General features: G+C 41.5%; 1 protein-coding gene across 2 annotated transcripts in view; it reads right to left on the minus strand.

Moving 5' to 3' along the window:
- The window catches only part of LOC143940200 (sodium-dependent serotonin transporter-like), a 107,401-nt gene extending 89,115 nt beyond the window's left edge, over positions 1–18,286 (minus strand). For both annotated transcript variants that reach the window (XM_077461345.1, XM_077461344.1), the window contains exon 1: positions 18,048–18,286. In XM_077461345.1, the coding sequence (XP_077317471.1) occupies positions 18,048–18,261 (214 nt within the window). In that variant the 5' untranslated portion in view covers positions 18,262–18,286. The remainder of the gene's footprint in view (positions 1–18,047) is intronic.
- Positions 18,287–25,128: the final 6,842 nt, after the last annotated feature.

The following is a 25,128-nucleotide window of genomic DNA, read 5'->3' on the forward strand; positions in this document are numbered from 1 at the left end:
GTCACTGATGATGACATTGAGAGGAGGGACGACGATGTGTTGGCAGCTGCTTTTCTACTACCCTGAGACTGGGTGAGAGAGGATGAGGAGGATGAAGAGGGCTTGGTCATCCACTCTACCAAGTCGTTGGCATGTTGCGGTTCAACATGTCCAGCTGCAGAAAAGAAGGACAAGCATGTCCCATGGCCACGTGCTGATGACAATGCACCGCGTCCACGACCAGCACTGTTGTCTCTAGACACAGAGCCTGCTTGCCCTCTTTTATCGGCTCGCGCCTGTCTGCCTCTCCTTGCTGGCCTTCCAGACATGGTAATGGCCTGAAGGGAGTTGGGTAAAACAGTAGTTGGGTAGTTTATATTGTGCTGGAGGCACACAACACCCACTAACTCCTGCAGATGCCTTTTTTATAGAACAGCAGAGTTAAAGGGGTATATACAGATGTATACTGTGCTGTGCTGGAAGCACACACAACTTCCAATAACTCCTGCAGATGACAATCGGGCCCAAATAGAGAACAGCTATGTAGGTGGATTATAGCGGTATGTACTGGGTACAGAGCACGCACACAGCACGCACTATCTCCTGAGTGACACTACTGACTGCAAGCTCTATTGTTAAAGATGGACCACTAGCTATATAGGTGAGGTGAATATCACGGTGTATACTGCGGTCAGGGCACGCAGACAATAACCAGAAAACAGCAGAGTTAAAGGGGTATATACAGATGTATACTGTGCTGTGCTGGAAGCACACACAACTTCCAATAACTCCTGCAGGTGACAATCGGGCCCAAATAGAGAACAGCTATGTAGGTGGATTATAGCGGTATGTACTGGGTACAGAGCACGCACACAACACGCACTATCTCCTGAGTGACACTACTGACTGCAAGCTCTATTGTTAAAGATGGACCACTAGCTATATAGGTGAGGTGAATATCACGGTGTATACTGCGGTCAGGGCACGCAGACAATAACCAGAAAACAGCAGAGTTAAAGGGGTATATACAGATGTATACTGTGCTGTGCTGGAAGCACACACAACTTCCAATAACTCCTGCAGGTGACAATCGGGCCCAAATAGAGAACAGCTATGTAGGTGGATTATAGCGGTATGTACTGGGTACAGAGCACGCACACAGCACGCACTATCTCCTGAGTAACACTACTGACTGCAAGCTCTATTGTTAAAGATGGACCACTAGCTATATAGGTGAGGTGAATATCACGGTGTATACTGCGGTCAGGGCACGCAGACAATAACCAGAAAACAGCAGAGTTAAAGGGGTATATACAGATGTATACTGTGCTGTGCTGGAAGCACACACAACTTCCAATAACTCCTGTTTTTAAAAACAGACTTTTTTTCCTTTAAATATCTTGCCTGGGGGGGGGTGTCTATAGTATGCCTGTGAAGTGGCATGTGTTTCCCGTGTTTAGAACAGTCCCTGAACAAAATGACATTTAACGGAAAAAAAGTCATTCAAAACTGCTTGCGGTTTTAATTTAATATCTGGTTCCGGCAATATGGATGAAAATCATTGAGAAAAATGGCATAGGTACCCCCCCCCCCCCCCGCCCATTACCAGCCCCTTTGGGTCTTGTACAGATATTAAGGGGAACCCCATACCCATATTAAAAAAAGGAAAGGTGTGGGGCCCCCAGGCCCTATATACTCAGAACAGCATTATACAGGCGGTGCAAACAAGACAGGGACTGTGTAGGTTTGTTGTGTTAAGTTGAATCTGTTTGTAATTTTGAACTGTTACATTTTTAAAGTGTAGCTCCAGTCCAAAAATCTATTTTTAAGCTTTTAGGAAAACATAGGAAAGGGTTATCACCCCTGTATAGTTTTTTTTGCCGTCCGCCTTTTTTCATCTCACTTCCTGTTGTCTCCTTCCGTTTGCAAGTAGGAAAGTAGGAGACGTTTGTAAGATGGATGTTTGAAAGTAGGGGCCTGCCCTACATGCTCTGCAGAAATGGGGGCCTAAGGTGTTGGTGTTGCCACAACACTGTTAGCCCTCAAAGTGACTCTTGGTGGACGCTGGAGCGCCCTGCTGTGAACAATTATACTAAGAATTGTAATTACATGCCATTGTTGAACAATGGTAGAACAATTGGGCCTTTGGTGGTTGTGGTGCTGGTGCCACAACACTATAAGTCCTCACAGTTACTCTCGGTGGGACCAGGAACGGGCCCTGCTGTGAAATATTATATCAAGAATTGTAATTACATGCCCCTGTTAAACAGGGGCTGAAAAATTGGGCCTTAGGCACTGCTTGCTGGTGCCACAACACTGCAACCTCTCCCAGATACACTAGTTGGAGTGCAGGAATGAGCCCTGCTGTTAAGCATTGCATCAAAAATTGTAATTACACGCCCCTGTTAAACAGGGGCAGAAAAATTTGACCTATACACTGCAACCTCTACCATATACTCTAGTTGTAGTGCAGGAATGAGCCCTGCTGCAAAGCATTGCATCAAAAATTGTAATTACATGCCCCTGTTAAACAGGGGCTGAAAAGTTGGGCCTTATGCACTGGTGCTGGTGCCACGACCCTGCAACCTCTCCCATATACTCTATTTGTAGTGCAGGAATGAGCCCTGCTGTAAAGTATTGCATCAAAAATTGTAATTACATGCCCCTGTTTAAACAGGGGCTGAAAAATTGGGCTGGTGGCACTGGTGCTGGTGCCATGACACTGCAACCTCTCCCATATACATATATATACATATATATATATATAGGCAATCTTGAAGGGATGTGATATTAAAAAAAAAAAAAAAATTCGGTTACATCAGCTTCAAGTGCTTGGTAGCTGGTGGTGATCCAAGACTGATTCATCTTTATGAAGGTCAATCAACTGAGTCGGTGGACAGGCGGACCCTGTGATCGGTTACAAAGCCACCAGCAGCACTGAAGGTGCGTTCCGAAATAACGCTGGATGCAGGACAGGCCAGTAGCTCAATTGCATCTGTGCAAGCTCTGGCCAGTGATCCATCCTCAAGACCCAGTAAGCCAGAGGATTTTTGGTGGGAAAGGTGTTCAAGTCTGACCTTGCCCCTAGGTATTCCTGCACCATGTAAATCAGACGCTGGCGATGGTTGCTGGAACCGATCATACCTTGGGGCTGCGGACTAAAAAATTGTCTGAATGCATCGGTCAGACGGCCACCTTCTCCACCGCTCCTTCTGACCAAAGCCTCAGCAACACGTTGTCGAGGACCAGGAATTTGTAACCTCCCAGTCTCTGGGAACGCGTTGCACAGACCTTTCTGCAAGGCCTCTCGGAGATGTCTCATCCTCTGCTCCCTCTGCGACTGCAAGATAAGGTCCGCAACCTTACCCTTGTACCGTGGATTAAGGAGAGTGGCCAGCCAGTAATGGTCCCTCTCCTTAATCCGAAGAATACGAGGATCCTTCCGCAGGCTTTGCAGGATCAGGGAGGCCATGCAGCGTAGGTTAGCTGAGGCATTCGGTCCGGAGTCCTCTGGGTCACTAAGGACAACAGGATCCGCAGCCACCTCCTCCCAGCCACGTACAAGTCCACGGGTTTCTTGGGACTGTAAATCATCCCTACAAGACTGCTGCTGCTGATGCTGAGTGCCAGGCTACACCTCCATGCTGACACAATCATCCTCCTCATCCTCTTCCTGTGCGATGGGTGGAACAGCAGGAACACTGGATAAAGGGGGCCTTGAGAGGCAAGGAAGTCCTCCTCTTCCTGCCTCTGTTCTGCCTCAAGTGCCCTGTCCATTATTCCACGCATCCCTGATCATGCCCCACTGGCGTGGTGAGAAAAAACCGAGCTCCCCTGACCCTGTCCTGGTGCCGAAGTCACACAAGTACTCATTAATGGCCCTCTGCTGCATGTGCAGCCACTGCAGCATGGCCAATGTTGAGTTCCACCTGGTGGGCATGTCACATATAAGGCGGTTCTTGGGCAGGTTCAACTCCTTTTGGAGCTCAGCCAGCTGAGCACTGGCATTAAATGATCGACGGAAATGCACACAGACTTTCCTGGCCTGCTTCAGGACATCCTGTAAGCCCAGGTACCTGCCCAAGAACCGCTGCACCACCAGGTTAAGGACCGTGAGCCACACAGGGCACATGGGTCAGTTGTCCCTGTCGGAGGGTGGAGAGGAGGTTGGTGCCATTGTCGCAAACCACCATTCCTGGCTTAAGCTGGCGTGGCGTCAACCACCTCTCGGCCTGCCCCTGCAGAGCTGACAAAATATCTGCCCCAGTGTGGCTCCTGTCCCCCGAACAAACCAGTGCAAGCACGGCATGGCATCTTTTTGCCTGCGTACTTGCATAGGCCCTTGAATGCCTATGGAACACCGCTGGTTCCGAGGACAGAGCACTGGCAGAGGCCATGGAGGAAGAAGAAGAGGAGGGGGTGGAGGAGAGAGGTGTGTCACAACCAGTAGTAGCATTTTGGAGGCGTGGTGGCGGAACAACCTCCAACACTACTGCACCTTGGCATGCATCCTTCCCAGCTGCCAGAAGAGTGACCCAATGGGCTGTGAAAGATAGGTAACGTCCCTGTTGATGCCTGCTGGACCATGAGTCAGTGGTAATATGCACCTTACCGCTGACCACCCTGTCCAGCGAGGCAAGGACATTGCCTTCCACATGCCGGTAGAGAGCCGGAAGAGAACCGTGAGAAAAAGTGGCGTTTGGGGTCCTGCCACTAAGGAACCGCACTTTGCACAAACTCACGGAAGGGGGCCGAGTCTACCAACTGAAAAGGCAGCAGTTGAAGTGCTAGCAATTTAGCCTAGCTAGCATTCAACCGCAGGGAATGTGGATGGCTGGGAGTGAACATCTTTCTACGGTCCAGCAGCTGGGGCAGGGAAAGACGTGGGTATACTGCTAGCAGAGTGCCCACAATCATTTGGCTGTGATACACCTAATTCTACACCTTCATTCCTCTCAGTGCAGGTTTCAGAGAGGACTGAAGGTCTAGTGGGGTTGGAGATCCCAGTTGATGAGGAGCAAGGAAAGGTCCGCTTTGTTCTTTGGTGTGGGTCTTTAAGGTACGCTTGCCAACGAGCTGCACGGCAGGTCAACATATGTCTGGTCAAGCATGTGGTGCCCAAGCGGCTAATGTTTTGGCCACGCAAGATATGCTTGAGACATATGTTGCAAATAGCAGCGATGCAATCTGATGCACTCGTCTCAAAAAAGGCCCACAGCAAAGAACTTTTGGAATAACGCGCAGAGGCAGCGCCCTGCACAGGCGGAGCTCTGCGGTATGATGCAGTTGGTGTGCTGCCCCTAAGCTGGCCCCCGGAGGGCATCCTGCCTCATTGGAGATGTGCCTCCTCCTCCTCTCTCCTATCAGGCACCCACGTGGAGTCAGTGACCTCATCATCCCCTCCCTCTTCATTACTGGAGCAAACCTGGCAGTATGCTGCAGCTTGTGGAACATGACTGCCAGATTGCTGTCCTTCTTGAGCATCTCCTCTCTCTGATCTCACGCTACTGCCTTCCTCTAGCAGAGTATCATCATCAGAGCCTTCAAAACACTGGGCATCCTCCTGGAGCATGTACCCAACACTGTGCTCAAACAGTTCGGGGGACTCCTCAGGAGGACATGGTGGGTCTAGGGAAGGAGTGACTGATGATGACATTGAGACGAGGGAAGAGGATGCATTTGCAGCTGCTTTGCTAGTACCCTGAGCGTGGGTGAGAAAGGATGAAGAGGATGAAGACGGCTTGGTCATCCACTCTACCAAGCCTTCGGCATGATGCAGCTCAACACGTCCAGCTGCCGAAAATAAGGACAAGCGTGTCCCATGGCCACGTGCTGATGACGATGCACCGCATCCACGACCAATACTGTTGTCTCTAGACACAGAGCCTGCTTGTCCTTTTTTATTGGCTCCTGACTGTCTGCCTCTCCTTGTTGGCCTTCCAGACATGGTAATGGCCTGCAGGGAGATGGGAAAACCAGCAATTGGGTAGTGTATATTGTGCTGGAGGCACACAACACCCACTAACTCCTGCAGATGCCTGTATGATAGAACACCAGCAATAAAGGGTAGATACAGGTGTTTACTGTGCTGGAGGCACACAACACCCACTAACTCCTGCAGATGGCTGTATTAGAGAACTCCAGCAATAAAGGGTAGATAAAGGTGTATATTGTGCTGTGCTGGAGGCACACAACACCCAATAACTCCTGCAGATGGCTGTATGATAGAACACCAGCAATAAAGGGTAGATACAGGTGTTTACTGTGCTGGAGGCACACAACACCCACTAACTCCTGCAGATGGCTGTATTAGAGAACTCCAGCAATAAAGGGTAGATAAAGGTGTATATTGTGCTGTGCTGGAGGCACACAACACCCAATAACTCCTGCAGATGGCTGTATTAGAGATCACCAGCAATTAAAGGGTAGATACAGGTGTATACTGTGCTGTGCTGGAGGCACACAACACCCACTAACTCCTGCAGATGGCTCTATTAGAGAACACCAGCAATAAAGGGTAGATACAGGTGTATATTGTGCTGTGTTGGAGCCACACAACACCCACTAATTCCTGCAGATGGCTGTATTAGAGAACTACAGCAATAAAGGGTAGATACAGGTGTATACTGCGCTGGAGGCACACAACATCCACTAACTCCTGCAGATGGCTGTATTAGAGAACACCAGCAATTAAAGGGCAGATACAGGTGTATACTGTGCTGTGCTAGAGGAACACAACACACACTAACTCCTGCAGATGGCTGTATTAGAGAACAGCAATAAAGGGTAGCTACAGGTGTATAATGCGCTGGAGGCAAACAACACCCACTAACTCGGTGGCCTTATATAGTGTGGGCGTTTACTAAACCCTCTGAGCTATAATTGGCCACTGGCATCCTGCCTGTGGCCAATTATGGCTCTCCTCGCTGCCGGGCTGTGATTGGCCAAGCATGCGGGGTCACAGTGCATGCTTGGCCAATCATGGGCCAGCAATGCACTGTGATGGCGCAGTGCATTGTGGGCCGTGAGTGCCACACGAATTTGGCGCGAACGCCCCACAGAGTTCTGGCTTCGCCGAACAGGCAAACAGCAGGTGTTCAAGTCGAACATGCGTTCGACTCGAAACACCCAGCTCATCCCTAACACTGAGTATGTAGCACTTGGGATGAGAAGAAAGAGTAGTCTAATGTGCTTAGTTTATGGGGGGAAGGATAGATTCCCAATATCTGTGTAGTTTTGGACAGTGCCACAGCAAATAAATGAGATCCCCATGATCCCTGCATTTTGGACATTTCGGTTTTTCCGAAGTAGACCCATATTAAATAACTTGAGAGGGGTGTAGTGCTCTGTCAATAATATATACAGTTGAGAGAGTCACTGAGAGGTGTTCAAAGAACTGGAGTGCACAGTCTCCAGTGCTATTACCCACTGCTCCCCCACATCCCACATCCCACATCCCACACCCATTTCTCCTACACCCTGCAGGGTATGCTGCCAGGTAAGTTGGCAATAACATTGTGTAAAATCTGGATATAAAACCGTTATGTACAGGTCTTTGTTGCATCATACGGAAAATAGGGGCTGGGGAGAGAACAAAGCCAAATGGGAAGTTTTAAGCCATGACAGCGTGTTGTAAAAGTGCATGGCCTGTGGTGAACCATATTGAGATCACAGTGAAGAGAATAAATAATAATTTACCTCCACTGAATATATGCTTGATTTGCAAAATATCATGGTCTGACCATTTCTTTGCATATGGGATTGTAGTCAATTACGAAAAATTGTTCCAGGTAGGGCTTTAGTGTGTAAAACCATTAACCGCTTATATCTGTTTAACTTTTTCCCAAAGTTTTGGCATTCCAAACCCTCTGAAAGGGGAGGTGAGTGGGTATAGTGTAGTATTAAGAAAAAAGTAGCGTCCCGAGCCTCTCCCTCGTTCTCATCAATTTGGGCCATACCGACAACCATATGTTGGAATTGGGCAGGCCGATAAAATATCCAGGTGTCTGGGAAGGCTATACATCCATCACTTTTTGGTCCTTGTAATTGATCCAAACAGACCCCGGGTGAGCTCTGTCTCCATAACAGCTTACGAAATATAGTATTAAATAAAAATATGCAAAAAAGTTTAAGTATTTTTCTTTTTTAATCTTTTTTTTTTTTACAGTTATTGTTTTTTCGTGATATCTATAAATAATGTCTTTCACCATTTTTTTTCATTAAAGCTGATTCTTTAAATCCTCTTTTTAAAAAATAAAGAATCCTTGCCTCTTCGAAGTAAGCTAGCATATTTTAAACTTAGTTACCTTCCTGGCTGGGGTGGCAATGAGTGCCCCAGACATTTCTTGAGGTTGGGTTCACACCTATGCGAATTGGATCAATTTGCATGGCAGGAGAATGTGACCGGCTTTCTATGGGGCCAGTTTACATATCTCCGGGGTGGCTGTGGAGCGCACTGCACAGAAATGCTGTGCGTCTTTGCCTCCTTTTCAGGGCCGAATTCAGGCAAAGATTCTACCCTGATTTGTCCCTGAAAGGAAGAACAGGGACGGAAAGCACTGTTGTGCGATCCACGGCCGGTTTAGGTGTGAACCGAGCCTAAAGGTCAGAAATACTTTTCCGTTAAAACATATAGTGACAGCTACTGTTTGTGTCTGTATGGGTTATCTGTGAAGTTAAAGAGGAACCGCAGTCTGCTCAGATAATATTTCATTGGCCCTCTTATGAATCATCCCCCCTCCCTTCCTGGTAAACTCTCATGAGAGTGAGAGAGAGAGTCGTTCATGATGTCATAAGCCTAGGCTTTTTTGCTTCATATAAAGTCCCACCTGCTCCAATTCCTCCCATTTCCCCGCAATTCTCTCTAGGCTTTTTACCAGACAGGAAACAGGAAGTGGGCTGTATAAGGTATTTACTGGCAGAAAAAAAGCTTTACTATCCAAAGTTAAAATAACAAGGGCAGAAGATTTAATAGATGGAAAGTTGAAAAAATGACTGAAGGTCCGCTTTAAAGCAGTATTTAACCAAAAATCAGACATTTATTATATTACAGCTTACCAGTTCTTAGATGTGATGGCTGCATTCATTTTATTTTTTATGATTTCTTTCTTCTATTTTTATCAGGTTATCCAACCAGTTAGTCTGTTCTTTTTCAAAAGCTCAAGCACTTGTGTATCAGTTTACATGGATGACCATTTAACACTGGCAGGGTTGAAGAATGCTTTATGGAGAGATATTTTCCTTTTGTAAAGGTTATGAATGGATCCAAACATCTTTACATTTCAAGGACTTCTATAACGTAACTGGTAGGGGGGCTGTTCAATGATTAGACAGAGGGTAGCTTTAACTTGAATTATACCACAAAGGTGCAGAATGGATTACCAATGCAAACATGACCAACATAGCAAAAGCATACCTCTCAACTCTTTGAGATGGGAATGAGGGACACTTATTAGCAAACGTACATAGGCATAGGACACACCCCCTGCCATGCTCCCTTAAAGGAGAACTATACAAAAAACGATTATTTAAATACACAAGGTCTTTTTCCTAACCACTTCTATTCCTTTATACTGGCTTTTGAAATTTACAAATGCAGCAAGTTAGAAATTTTTTGAAAGAAAAAGTGCATTTTATATAAAACTATATAGATTAGACCAAAATGAGGGAGAGATGAGGGGGAAAGAGCAATAGAGGGATATGGTTCCAAATCAGGGGCAGTACCTCAAAATCAGATTGTAAAGTAGGGGAGCTGTGATGTGGAAAATCAAACTCATAGCATTCATCAGCGTGTGAGGACGTGGGTGACGTCATGAACACAGTCACGTGGTTTAACCACATGACTGTGTTCGTGATATCACCCGCGTCCTCACACGCTGATCCTGGTGTGATAATCTTCACTAGAATTATGTTTGATAACCGCATGTTACCTAGCACTGGGGTGCAGTGCGATGTATGTGAGTGCATTTCTTTTAAAATAAATATGTTTTTTTAATCAGAGAGCACTCGATTTTGCTATTTTATTTTATATGTGATATCTGGAGAAAAAAATGACGATGCTATACTAAGAGATATTTTAAATAGAAAAAATATTATCTAGAGGAAGAGACAGAGCCGGGCACAGTGCAGAATCGTCTTGTGGAGTGTGATCTGTTCTTTGATTGGAGGATATTGGCTTCGGGGGATTTGGTTTTGGAGGAGTCTCTGCACCAACCAGTTCCATGCTCTATGGTTTTCCTGAAGGCCACATAACCGTTTTGAACCAAAGCCGTTTAGACCCTTTGGGCGTATGTCCGTTTGGGTCATAGGCGTCCGGTAAGCCTAAAATCTGTTCCAGGTGGCGGTGTTCACACAAGGGTGTACTGTGCACATTTTTTGGATTCTTTGGAAGATATTGTCACTACTCTTCACGTTAAGGGGGACTATTGATGGTCCCTCATGCAGATATTGCACTAATTCCCACCTGAGGACTCAGAAATATGATTTTTTTTTTGCACGCCTTTATTTTATTTTTATTTCACTCATGTGTAATATTTATACATATACACAGTTGATATAATTATTATTGGGGTAACCTGTCAAACAAGTATAAGTATATATTTTGGATAGAGATATTCTTTTTTGCACATATTTATTGTATTTAGCGCAACACTTCCTTTTATGTTTTTATATACTAAGAGATACGGCAAGCCTTACAAGTAATACCAGGATTCGGACCTGCCTATTAACCCTTGAAGGGGAATGTTGCATTTGACCTGTCTGATTTATTCAGGGGTCCATTTCCTGAGGTGAGCGGCCAATTCTGTCGGTGGTGGAGGGTGTCACTCAAGTCACCATATTTGATGTATAGATCACCTGATTCACTGGACTCCTTGGGGCTTTTTTGCTGAGCTCATCGCTTTTTTCTCTCATCTATAGTTATTGGACTGTTTGATATTTTTTATTTTCTTAGTGGTTCTATTTTTATTTGAGTTTAAGTATCTGCGCTGTACTGCTTTTTTATGATAACTATGTAAGGAACCTGCAATGAGAGAAACTTGAAGAAGACCAACTGTGTAACTGTTGGAACAGAAATGAAAACAAGGACTGCATACTTCTCTATCAGTCACAAAGATCAGCTACAGCGGGGATCGAAAGTTTGGGCACCCCAGGTAAAAATGTGTATTAATGTGCATAACGAAGCCAAGGAAAGATGGAAAAATCTCCAAATAGCATCAAATTACAGATTAGACATTCTTATAATATGTCAAAAAAAGTTAGATTTTATTTCCATCATTTACACATTCAAAATTACAGAAAACAAAAAAATGGCGTCTGCAAAAGTTTGGGCGCCCTGCAGAATTTATAGTATGCACTGCCCCCTTTGCAAAGCTGAGACCTGCCAGTGTCATGGATTGTTCTCAATCATCGTCTGGGAAGACCAGGTGATGTCAATCTCAAAGGTTTTAAATGGCCAGACTCATCTGACCTTGCCCCAACAATCAGCACCATGGGTTCTTCTAAGCAGTTGTCTAGAAAACTGAAACTAAAAATAGTCGACGCTCACAAAGCTGGAGAAGGCTATAAGAAGATAGCAAAGCGTTTTCAGATGTCAATATCCTCTGTTCGGAATGTAATTAAGAAATGGCAGTCATCAGGAACAGTGGAAGTTAAAGCAAGATCTGGAAGACCAAGAAAAATATCAGACAGAACGGCTCGCAGGATTGTGAGAAAAGCAATTCCAAACCCACGTTTGACTGCACGATCCCTCCAGAAAGATCTGGCAGACACTGGAGTTGTGGTACACTATTCCACTATAAAGAGATACTTGTACAAATATGGTCTTCATGGAAGAGTCATCAGAAGAAAAATTCTTCTACGTCCTCACCACAAAAATCAGCGTTTGAACTTTGCAAATGAACATATAGACAAGCCTGAGGCATTTTGGAAACAAGTTCTGTGGACCGATGAGTTTAAAATAGAACTTTTTGGCCGGAATGAGCAAAGGTACGTTTGGAGAAGAAAGGGCACAGAATTTAATGAAAAGAACCTCTGTCCAACTGTTAAGCATGGGGGTGGATCAATCATGCTTTGGGGTTGTATTGCAGCCAATGGCACAGGAAACATTTCACGAGTAGAAGGAAAAATGGATTCAATAAAATTTCAGTAAATTTTGGATGGTAACTTGATGTCATCTGTGAAAAAGCTGAAGTTAAAGAGAGGATGGCTTCTACAAATGGATAATGATCATAAACACACCTCAAAATCCACGGGGGATTACATCAAGAGACGTAAACTGAAGGTTTTGCCATGGCCTTCACAATCTCCTGACCTCAACATTATTGAAAATCTATGGATAGACCTTAAAAGAGCAGTGCGTGACAGACAGCCCAGAAATCTCAAAGAACTGGAACACTTTTGTAAGGAAGAATGGGCAAAGATACCTCAAACAAGAATTGAAAGACTCTTGGCTGGCTACAAAAAGCATTTACAAGCTGTGATACTTGCCAAAGATGGGAGTACAAGATATTAACTGTGCAGGGTGCCCAAACTTTTGCAGACGCCATTTTTTTGTTTTCTGTAATTTTGAAAGTGTAAATGATGGAAATAAAATCTAACTTTTTTTGACATATTGTAAGAATATCTAATCTGTAATTTGATGCCATTTGGAGATTTTTCCATCTTTCCTTGGCTTCGTTATGCACATTAATACACATTTTTACCTGGGGTGCACAAACTTTCGATCCCCACTGTATATAAAATTTTAGTTAGTACACATATTTACAGTATATATAATGCTAAATGGTGGAATGACATATCTTGTCCTGTCTTGTACTTCTATCTCTCAACAGCAAGATCTCTCCACCTTAGTTCCATGGTATGACCAAGGCTTTCGATTTCTGAGACTTTTCACTCGTGATAATTGAGTCTTCAGTCATTAATGTGTTTATTTTGTTTGAATTTGTAATGACTGCTACTTGAGTTCTTACTGACCAGGGACCCCAAGCATGAGGATTCATGAGGTGATTCAACTCTACAGCATCTCCCAAAAGCTTTCATTTTAATTTTCTGTAGATTTGACTTGTGAACTTGGAACGGATTAGGTTATAATTCATTTATTGATTCGGATTGTTTGCTTAGTTGGTTTAATGTATATTACAATTTACTTACCGTACATTTTTCCTTTGTTTTATACCAATAATGTATCTTGTTTATGCTAATATGTATTTTCTTTTGTTTAAGGGCGAACATTGTTAGCATAGGTTGTACATTTTCAGAAATCTCAACATGTAATTGATTTGTATTTAGGTATAGAGTTAACTGGGCAAAAAATTTAGCTTTAATGACTATTAGGCAAATTGTACTAGAATTGAGAGCATACATATAATGAATTTGAAAGGGTAATATTGCTACAATGCAGTGATCCAGAGTTGTATTATAATTAGTGCCTGTAAAAGTATCATGTGACTAAATGAAAGCCTTCTTCTTTCAACATCACTGCAATGCAAATGAGGGGGTAAATTTATTCCTATTCTTTTCAATAAACATGTGGTTCGGATAGAAGTGCTAGTAATCATTAGTTATTGTATAAATAGGTTTAAATTAATTTCATATGATGTGTATATTGGTAGAGCAAGGCATAAGCAGGATAGGAATGCCATTAACTATGAACCTTATGCTATAGACTTTTGTGTAACTTTTGGGTTACATTTTTAAAGTTTGCAGTATTGTTATATGCATGCTAAAATTTAAAACATAATTAAGTTAAGTTAAATAATTATAAAGAGAAAATAAAACAGTTAATATATTTTAAAAAAAACTTACTATGATAAATAAGAAGAAATATTCCTGTAGGAATATTTTTCCATCATTTGTTGCAAGCTAAACAATATTACAGTATGCTAGAGTTAAAAAGGTTTGAAAACCTAAAGAAAGATATATTTTACAACAGTGACTTGGACAGCTCATAACATGTTGGGTAGCTACTCTGAGATCCCATTCATTGGCACAGAGCATATATAGTAACAGGACAGAACTCCATGTGCAGCTTTAAACATCCCATTGAGTGATTCTTACTGGATAAACATTAGGTCTATCAAGTAGTTCTCTTTTCTGCTTATTATTATTTTTATACAGGATTTATATAGCGCCAGCAGTTTGCACAGCTCTTTACAACATGAGGGGAGACAGTGTGCAAAATCCAGAAATCAAGGTAGAGAGAGAGATATCACCACTCCAGGTAGGTCAAGCGACAGTAGAAAACTTTCTCATCCAGCTTGGAAGCCCAGGTGCTGACATTAGTCATAGCTATGACTAAGCACTACATTGAAGTGTGAAACGCATTAGCTCCTGTCTGTTCCTGCTGTGGCTTGTATTTTTGTTCACAAGAATTTTTGAATAAAAGGCAAAAAAACATTTTTTGAGTGCGGCTGTCCAGATCGTCTTCCAGTTTTTGATGAGGGCAGACAGCACAGTTACAATACAATTCAACACAGGAGAAATCAGTGGGCCCTATGCTTTATCTTCTGTTCTGAGTACTGTTGGTGGTACCAACATTTTTCTTTTAGCGCAAGTGTTGAGTAGAAGCTGGATAACAGTCAAAGAGTTACTGATTTCACAAATGTGTGTGGATTCTAAACAGTTGCTACAGGCAAGAAAATTGTTTCCATTTAGCACATGGCTCATACATTAATTAGTATTAATCTTTCACGAAAATATTACCATACATAAATTGTTGGAAGACAGAGCAAAGAGACAGAGCAAACAGAGCAATAAGAGGCAGGAGGTGACACTAGCAAACAGTGGAGAAACTAGTGGAGTGGAAGTGTGATTGCATGGTCTTGAATGGAGAGATAGCATTAACCACAATGTCATTTGGCAAAGCCTGCATCGTGACCACAATTTTTTTTTATCTTTATTTAAGGGTGGCATTCTGACCACCATTGTAATGGTTCCATTCTGCCTCCTGATTATCAATGTAAGGACATTTTTCCCATTGATCCCCTGATGAGTTTTTTAATTAGAGGTTTCCTGAGAACTGAAAATTATTTTAGGGGTTTCTCTGGATAAAAAGGTTGGGAAAGGTTGGTATAGACAAAAAAAAGTTTACAAATATACAAATAAACTACAATTTACCTACATAAGGAAAAAATAATCCTGTATAAAAACAAAAATGTACTTAAAGTGAGACCTCGACCAAAATGTTGTTTCTTTGTTATGGTTGGCTGAAGGAGGCTTACAACTGTACCTTTTGCATCACTGTTGGTTTTTCTTTCTGTGTGTCTGTGTCCACATGGAGAAGGCACCTATCACTTCCTGTCACAGTTACCATTCCACTGAAGACAGAGACACTGCTAAAACCCTGACATAGGTTCTAACTCTATTCACAAAAATTCAGGAAAATGTTAGACTTACTTTAATATAAAGTATGGCATGACAAAAACATTTACCAGTACAAGTGCCAGTTTTAACTTTCAACTTAAAACAACAAAGAACACTTCAGTATGAAACTTCATTTGCACCTGATGGATTTTACTTCCTCTTTTGCTTGCTGCAAAGCCTGCAAATGAAAAGCATAATGGGCTAGTATGCATCACATACTAGCCCATTATGTGCCACTTACCTGCAAAAGAATCCAGTGATCTCCCCTGTGTAGGCAGCGTCCATCTTCTGGCCCCTCTTCCTTCTGGGCCACAGACTCTGACTCTGTGATTTGCCGGAGCCACGTGATGTCACTCCCACGGATGGGAGCCGCGATTAACGGCACAGGCTAGGGAAGAAACGGCACTTTGTTTTGTTTCTTCCCCGCGCATGTACAATTGGAATTTTCGGTGGACTACAAGTGAAATATCTCCTAAACAGTGCGCGTTTAGGAAATATTTCCACTACCTATAGGTAAGCCTTGTTCTAGGCTTACCTATAGGTAGAAGTCCAAAAATGGGTTTACAACCACGTTAAGATCTACATGACATATATTTGTATTACACCACCATCAATGTTATCAGACTAAAACCCCATACACACTATTACATTTTCTGCATATTTTTGTCTTCAGATTTACCAAAACCATATAATATGAGGTCAAACCTTAAGTGTTTCAATTTGTATGCAATCAGGCAGGCCCTTTCACTACATGCTTTTGGTAAATCTGAAGACAAAAATCTGCAGAAAATCTAATAGTGTATATGGGGCTTTACACAAGTATCATAATCTCTAATCATCACCATCCCTAGAGTATCTACTTACGCTAATGCAAATTCCGAAGAGAAATATAATGCATAAAAGATCAAAAAAAGGGGGAGTACTTCTATGGGACAGTAAAAAAATATAAAATAAAAAGTAATATCTATTTAGTCTAGTGCAGAATCTTAAATCTAGTTTAATGGGTTACATCTGCAGATATTGTTTTCAGCTGTGTTTTAATTATACAGAATTTTAAAGCTGCTTGGCTAAAGTGGGGTACACACTATGAGAAAATCGGATGAATGATCATCCGATTTTTCTCGTTGCTTCACAGCAAATGGAAACCGATGAACGAAAATTCTTACGAAAATTCTCATACGACAAAAGCTTTTTTTGTTGCTTATTGTTTCTGATCATGCGCAGTCTTTCTTTTCTGAATTTTCTCGTACGAAAATTGTACAAAAACGATACACATTAAATTAAAATCTGTTCCTTCTGTTCCCTTACGGGAAAATTTTTGGAGTATATCCCTTCGGGAATTTTCATACGAAAGTTGTGTACACACTATATGAAAATAGTACCAAAATTCTTTGGACGAAAAGGTTCGTCTGATTTTCTCATATCGTGTATGAGCCTTAAGGCAAGTAATAAGTAAAGTGAATGCAAAAATATCTGGCAGATTATAGTTAGTATATGTGATACTAAAATATAATGACTGGAATTTTTTTTTTATATTCTGGGAGGAGCACTTTATGCATATTTGAAGTCACTGGACGGTAAAAACTAAATAACAGTTTCATCATGTTTATGTCTGGGATCAGTATTTTGTTTGAGAACAAAAATATGATAAACTCAAGCTAACTCCAATTGAGCTTATATGGACTACAGCACACATGTAACAAAATGTTTGAAATTCACTATAGAGCAATATTGGTCATGTAGACAGGGTCATGAAAACTTTATAAATTAGAATCACATCTTAAAAAAAAAAAAAAATGCAACATTCTATGTAGTTTTTTGAAATTTTGAAATCTTTCTAGTTTATTAAAATGTAGGAACTAAATATTCCTGGGAATTCATTCTTTAACAATTTAAAATGAGCAAGACATTTTATTTTATGACTTATAAAGCAGGATTCTAAACCAATTATACATCAAGTCAAGGAGAGCATAAAGAGTCATAATCTATATCTAAAAGTTGAATATTCTGTTCATAGTAGCATTCTCAATAATAGGAAACTTTATAACAAATACTCGACTTAAAATTTTTATGAAAAAGTCCTTGAGAATTTATTTGAAAAATGTAATTTGTTTAACATCTCAACAACACCGCATTTTGTTTCAGTTTGAAGTATAAACACTTTTACTAAACTGTATAGTAGATGTCTACATAAAAAAAAAGTATTACAATAATTATGTAACAATATATGAGCAATAATACAAGTACTAATATTTTTTGAATGATTAACTTACAGCGCATAAAGATTCTCCATAATAAGTACTTAAACTGCTATGCTTGTTGCATAATGCCAAAAAGTTCACTGTTTTGTTAGAAAAGATTGCATTAATGGCAATTATGCCATAAATATGGCAGGAAGATGCGTCTTTTTCAACCCAACTTATACAACTAATAAATCATAATAAACTCAGTGGGATACAGCAATGAAACCTGAACTTACTTGATTTTTGTACTTTGCATATTGTTCAAAAGTATACCATGCTAGATTATTTAAAATGCATAAATACATACATTTTAGCTAAAAAAAAAATACAAAAAAAATGTATTTTTAGAAAGCCACTGGATTCAGCCTTAGGGAGTCTTATAAATACCATACATGATCTAATAAAACAGAAAACCTACCATGTAATTACAAATAATTTTGTTGAAATACCAAATATATTACCTACCTCCACCATTCTGATAACAGATGTAAGGGAACCTCCACACATTTCCCAGATCCACAGCAAATCCAATGACAGAGAGGAGAAAGTCCATCTTTTTGCTCCATTTGTCACGTGAGTCAGTCTGAGAAAGTGAAAGAGGCAAAGAGTTATTGTTAGGAGTAGTGGCATCCTGTTTGGGGTGCTTGTCTGCAGGAGCTGTGGAGTTCTCTTCTGACATGCTGCCTCTCCTGTAAACCAGGCAGGATTTCAGCTGAGCAAGTGTAAGTCAGGGAGAATTTCTTAAGGCTGATGACAGGAGGGATAGAAACACAGTAGGTGGGTTTACCAGAAGAGGGATTCTCCACCTCCACAATGCCAAATGCATAGGTATAATTGGAGTTCATTCATCCTATGTGGAGAATATGCCATAGATCTGCTGTGTTCTATTATACTAAAGAATATTAAACTGAATTGTAAGAGGTAGCAGTAATTATTATTACTTTAGTTTATAGTTTTAGTACACTGTGGGTATTATTTAGTAATCTGAAAAGTTAATAGTTTGATGTTTTAATCACATTTGTTTTGTTTTTTTCTGTTTTTTTTACAGATAAATGTTATACTGACCTGGTGTATATGTGTAACAGGTCCAGGACTCTATTCCAGAACTTAAACATATACACATAGTAGCTTTTCTGAAAATTTTTGTCTTCAGATTTACCAAAAGCATGTAGTGAAAGGGCCTGCCTGATTGCATACAAACTGAAACACTTAAGGTTTGACCTCATATTATATGGGTTTGGTAAATCTGAAGACAAAAATCTGCAGAAAATCTAATAGCGTGTATGGGGCTTTATTCATACCTTCTGCCTCGCCTCCTTAGGTGACCACAGACAGGTTCATCTCTGAGATTTAGCACTCTAGGGTTCTTCTTCCTACTTTGAATAAGGAAGAAACACAATAAACACACACTACAAGTTTTTTGCTTTTCTCTACAAAGAAGTGAAAAATTGGCGACTGGTCAGCGACATGTTGGAAAATCTCTGCATTTGGTAACAAGCATTTCTGAAGCGTCAGAGCTGGAGGTTTTACCCCCTACATGGCATGATCATCACAATCAATGCACATAAATCATAATGCCTAAATGTATTTAACCATGCATGACTTTTCTCTAAAAGATTTTGGGATCATACAAACAGGACTTTCATTCTATCCATTTCAAGCTTTCCATTCAGTGAGGCCCTTTGAATGACTGTATTTTCATCTGTGTACCTCTGCAGAATACGTTAGCAAGTTCAGATGATCATGGGCTCAGTTCGAACCCAAGCTCCACCCTAGTGACAATGCTGTAATGATTTCACCTTAGAAGGAAGAGAGTTGACACCTCATTAAGGCTGGATTCACACCTAGGCATTTTAGTGCTTTTTGCATTTTGCAAATTTACACTACAGAACGTGTTCCATAGAAAACCATGTTAAATGGACTGTAGTGCAAATCTGCAAAATGCAAAAAGCCCTAAAACTGCACAGGTGTGAATTCAGCCTAAAGGATGCACCTAAATGGCTCTACTGACAGGGTCAACGGGTGTTTATCAAACTGATCTGTGGGTACTTAAAGAAACTTACAGGTAGGGGCAACCTAATTCGCATATGTGATGTTAAGGTTTGACCAAAGCTATTTAATGGTCTAGTAAGAGATCTGCAGCATCAGAATAATAAAGTGATATTAAAGTCTCGTTTTTTTTTTCTTTAAAAATAACAAACATGTTATACTTACCTGCTCTGTGCAATGGATTTGCACAGAACAGCCTGGCTGCTCCTCTTCTTGGGTCTCCCAGCCCCTCTCTCCTGCTAAGTGCCCCCACAGAAAGCAGCTTGCCATGGGGGCACCTGAGCCAAGCCATAGCTCCCTGTGTCCATTCAGACATTGAGCCACGGTTCGGCCCCACCTCCTCTCTCCTGATTGGTTAAATGACTTTGATTGACAGCAGCAGGAGCCAATGGCGCTCCTGCTGTGCCTCGGCCAATCAGGAGGGACAACCAAAGGCACTTGTACAACATCGCTAGATAGAGATGGGCTCAGGTAAGTATTAGGGGGGCTGAGGGCTGCTGCACACAGAAGGCTTTTAATCTTAATGCATAGAATGCATTAAGATAAAAAACATTTTACCTTTACAACCACTTGAAGTATTTTTTTGCAAAACAGAGCCTGTGTATTTTCCCTAACATTATTTTGGAGGTTTCCAGTTGGAAGGTTCAATCAATTATACCAGCATTTTTCATAATTGATTGAAGGATTTCTATATAATTATTTCATATCATTTTAAAACACTGCATTGTTCAGGTTATTATAGCAACAGCAGTCAGTGAGGTTGATTTACAAAAGGCAAATTGACGGTTCTCTTTGCAAGGGCAGCCGTACAAATTTTCCCCAGAGCTTAGAAAATGTGGTATATATTTGTATACCAATACATTGGATACTGTGATACCTTAATACTACTACTACACCTTCAGTGATTTTTGCCAGTGTGCTAAATGCCAATCAAGTGATTTGTTATTGGTATTTGAACTTAGTGAGTTTGTCTATGTCTTGTCTTTTATGTACAGTCTGATTTTGTAGTTTTTAAAAAAAAATTAGAATTACAAATTTAAAACATTTTTTTAGTTAAGTACGGTGTTCCAAGTTATGCCTTTTTTTCCTCTACCCCTATGTTTGATCATTTCTGCAGTGCTTTTTGCTGTGTGTTTTGTGTTCTTGCACACGTGATTTTCTCACGATTTGTGTTTTGCATATGTTATGCTATTTTTTGGTCAATTCGTTGTTGGGCAGAATAAAAAACAGAAATTGCTGCAAAATTGCATCAAAACGCATTACATGCTTTTCTGCGGCTTCTCCAAAAAAGCAAAAAAAAAGCACAGTTTTGTGTTTAAAAAAGTCCCTGGCCCTTTTCAAAAATGCAGTGGCTGAAAAAAAGAATGGATGTGAACGTGTCCCATAGCAAGCCATGCTAAATGATCTGTAGTGCGTTTTTGCAAAAAGCACAAAAAAACATATAGGTGTAAAACAGGCTTAGGGCTAGGTTCACACTATGAATCACCTATGAATCGCACAGGAATGTGCACTGCATTCCCGTGCAATTCACATGCAACTCAGTGCGGTGCGATTTGAGCCCATTCATTTTGAGCTCGAATCTGACTGCATGGCACCAAAGTAGTGCATGGACTACTTTTCCAAATGCACTGCAACCAGATCACATAGTAGTTTTGTACCAATGCGGTTTGATGCAGGCAAACATACTGCGTTCATAACCTGTGTTTATGGTGTAATTAAAAATGCACTAATACCCACTGCAGATTGCAAGGGCAATGCGTTTTAAATGCAGTGTGGAAAATGCGCATGAATTGCAGGTTTCTGCCACCACTTTCTAGTGTGAATTGGGGCTAACTTTCTATTTACTTAATTTTGATCCTTTGATAAAAATGGAAAAAAAAATATATTTTAGAAAAGAAAATGGCCAGTCTAATTAAATAGATTCCTTTAATAATAAATATAGTACTTCAAGTCAATTGAACCTCTGGGAATAAGAAATGTATGCAATGCTAAATAAATGATAGAATTGCCTTCTATTATATATGTATCAGTATTAAAAAAAAAAGGGTACAGTATTTTAAATAAAAAATAAGGCATACGATGAAAATTGCTTGTTTGAGGCCCACAGCAAGTAAGATATGTAGAATCCTTGGTCTGAGCATATTCTTTGTGTCATTTTAAATAAATAAAGCCTGTAGAACTCTCATCCTTAAACGACAGTTCCTTGGGGTGTTTATGTCAGGAAAGAGCACACAGTGAATGAGAGATAAAATTGGTCTATATGTGAAGGTGCTCCGTGAATCAATCTATATGTTGTTGATCAATGCGGGATATCACTCTTGAGCCTGATATGCAAACTGGATTTGTACCATTAGCTTGTTGAAGAGATTACTTAAAATAAAGACTGTGATTACAGTTTTGGTTTATGTTGTGCTGATTGCACCATCTTTAAACTGGTGATCTAACATTTTTTATCACTTGCTTAACAGAGGGAAAGGATAATTGGTATATGTTCTGATGGAAGAATCCATATTTTTAAGTACCTACCCTGAAATATAACTTTTACACCTTCATCACTAGCAATGAGCGAATTGATTCTAGAGTTAGAATTTGCAGTAAACAGGAAGCTCACTGGCAATGAGTAATACACGCTTCCATGTTTTGTAGCATTTTACTGCCACATATGTGTTTGCTGTCAAAAAGGGCCTCAAACATCATCCGTGGCATCACTTCTGACTTGGGAAACACATTTCTACCAATCAGCAGCACCCAGTCAACAGGGGTTAAAGTGCATGTAAATAAATTTGTCTTATTTGCTTCATTTGGTCTGTTAAATATACCCAGCGTGCCAAAGGGTTATTATTACTGTTCATTATTTCTTTCATTCGTTTTACTGTTCAACACTTGCAAAAAAAAGTAGCTGTTCATTTAGCTAGAAATCCTCTGGACTGCTATCTACATGGACTGAAAAAACACCTCCTCTGTTATAGAGAAAAGGGGGGGGGGGTGTTATTTAATTCTAACACACCCTCTGTGTTGGGGTGGCAAATCTGCCCAGAATTTTTGTCACCCTAGGACAGGCAGTATGTTAATGGTAGGATAAATTAAAAGGAAAAAGTGTGAAAAATATAAAAATAATTCAGCAACCATGCCTGAGGACAGGTAATACTATTAATTTTGTTCTTGGGTTTAAGTGAATGTTTACTTTTTTCATGTAAGGAATATTATTAAGCTGATGTAATTTATATTGCTAACTGGAAGAACAGTAGGAAGGAGTAGGTGCTGCTATTAGGTAGCAGTAGGTAAGATCACTTAGAGCAGGTTTAGGCAACCTCGGCACTCCAGCTGTGGTGAAACTACAAATCTCATGATAGAAAAAATATAACCTTAGCACCTCTGGCTAAAAAAACTGATAATCAGACACCAGTTGCAGTAAAAAAACTTGCTAAAAAGCAAATAGCAAAAAAGCAAAGAACAAATGTAAAAACTGTTTTGTCACGTACCTTGCAGCGGAGTCCGAAATGCTGAGGGTGGCCTCTTGCACGGTTTTGGTCCCAACACCCCTGGTAGTGAGGACAGGGAGTGCTAGGGCAATGAAAGGGTGCAGGTGCCTGCAGCCTGAAGGCTGGAGCTCTGAGATACAGGATCCTCTCTTGGAAGAAGGCGTGAAGACTGATCACCAGAACTGTTCAGCGGAAGCCGGGCAAGTAAGTATGCATTCAGGAACACTGCAACGTCAGGAACAGGCAAAGGTTGACAACTGGCTGGCAACAAGGTACATAAATGGAAGGCAAGTTCGTAGTCAAGGACAGGCAGAGGTTGGCAACGGGCTGGCAGCGAGGTACAGAATCAGGAAGCAGAGCCGTAGTAGAGAATCCAAGCTGAGGTCTGTATAATCAGTAGAGGTAGATAACAGGCAGGGGTGATCCAGGAGAATGGTCAAGGAAGCCGGGTTTGTCAGGACCAAGGTAACAGGTCAAACAGCAATCAGGAACAAGCTGAAGACGATCCAGCACTGGTATCAGGCAGAGACTCTATTTATATAGGGCGCCATGCGTCAGAATTGGTGGACGTGAATGTACGTGTGCGAGTGCGAACACACATTTGCATTGGTGTGCGAGTGTGCACACACGTTCGCATTGGTGCACGCGTGCGCACGTTCATTCCGGAACTCGTTCGCCTCTTTCGGGGACACTGTGCATGGCCAATGGAAATTAGCCACTGCTGCACAGAGACGGGCATTAGCACTGTGATTTCTCTGACAGGTTTGCTGCGCTTAGGGTTGATCAAATTCATATATACATGCAGAACATACAAAAAAAATAATAAAGCCCCATTAGGTGATGATACAAAGTGCTCGTGCTTAATTTGACATCTCCTGTGCAATGGTGCTCAGACTGGGTGCCCCACATAGATGTGCACTCACCCTGGATGTTGTCCAACTATCGCTAGTATGGTCTCTTAAGCATGTGATGATACCCCTAGGGAGCCTGTTGAAATGACGTCTCATGCAAATATACAACTCATAAGGATGAATGGAAATGACAAAGGAAAACCTTCATTGCGCAATTCCATTAAAACAAGTTTATTCAATACACGTAGCACCCACCACTTTAGGTGGGTGCTATTAGTTTAGAAGTTAGGTTAAATTGCCAGTGCCTTACTGTATTTTGTACAGGCCTGGAGGTTTTTTGGGTTAGGGTGGAGTTATAGGTTAGAGGTGGGTGTGACCATCTGTTCATCACCCGGGGAAAACACTCCCTTGTATATATATATACACTGGGGTCACATGTTCCCTGGGGAGTTGGGAAAAGGATTAATCCACAAAGGCAGAAAAATGTGACGTTAAGGCCCAGGGCTGGAAGGCCTGGAAATGCAGAGATTCCAGAGCTGGAAAGCCACGGATCTTTGCCAGAAGGTGATGGAGGTTCAGAGACTCCAGGGCTGAAAGGTTTCCATCAAGCAAGAAGTAGCTGCAAACCGACCGGAGTGAACCAAGGTTGACCTGGACCTTTCCTGGCCTGGGAAAAAAAGGGCAGGAGGAGAAGGCAGGTGAGGCCTGGGACTGCTAGTGTTTCAAAGTACCACATGTCTTTCAGAGGGGCATGTGTGTCAGCTCATTAAAGGAGAGGGACTATCACTCACACATTTCAATCCAGAGGCAACTCGTATTCTGTGCATCACTGAGGTAATAGTACCTGCCAAAATCTGGAATAAAGTTGAAGTTTTGAACTGTTCTAAATCGTCTGTGTTTATTACAGCAGGGGTGGAAGAAGCGGGGGTTAAACTAGCCGTACTGTATGAACTATTTGCAGCTCCCAAGGGAGTAGTGCGCTTCACACAAATTAAAATAATTCCACTAAGTGCCTTATAGTCCTGGTACCTGGCGTATATAGCAGGTGATTGTTAAGGGTAATCGGCCCTGGCATGGAAAGCCGCCGCTCATGGCGTTCTGCTCGATACCCAGGTAATTTTGTATGGGCAGAAGTGATGCGATGACGCGGTGTAATCTTTGACG

This window comes from Lithobates pipiens, unplaced genomic scaffold (assembly GCF_037356315.1).
Source record: "Lithobates pipiens isolate NorthernLeopardFrog02 unplaced genomic scaffold, aLitPip1_a1.2 Scaffold_3, whole genome shotgun sequence".
In the NCBI taxonomy this organism is placed as follows: domain Eukaryota; kingdom Metazoa; phylum Chordata; class Amphibia; order Anura; family Ranidae; genus Lithobates; species Lithobates pipiens.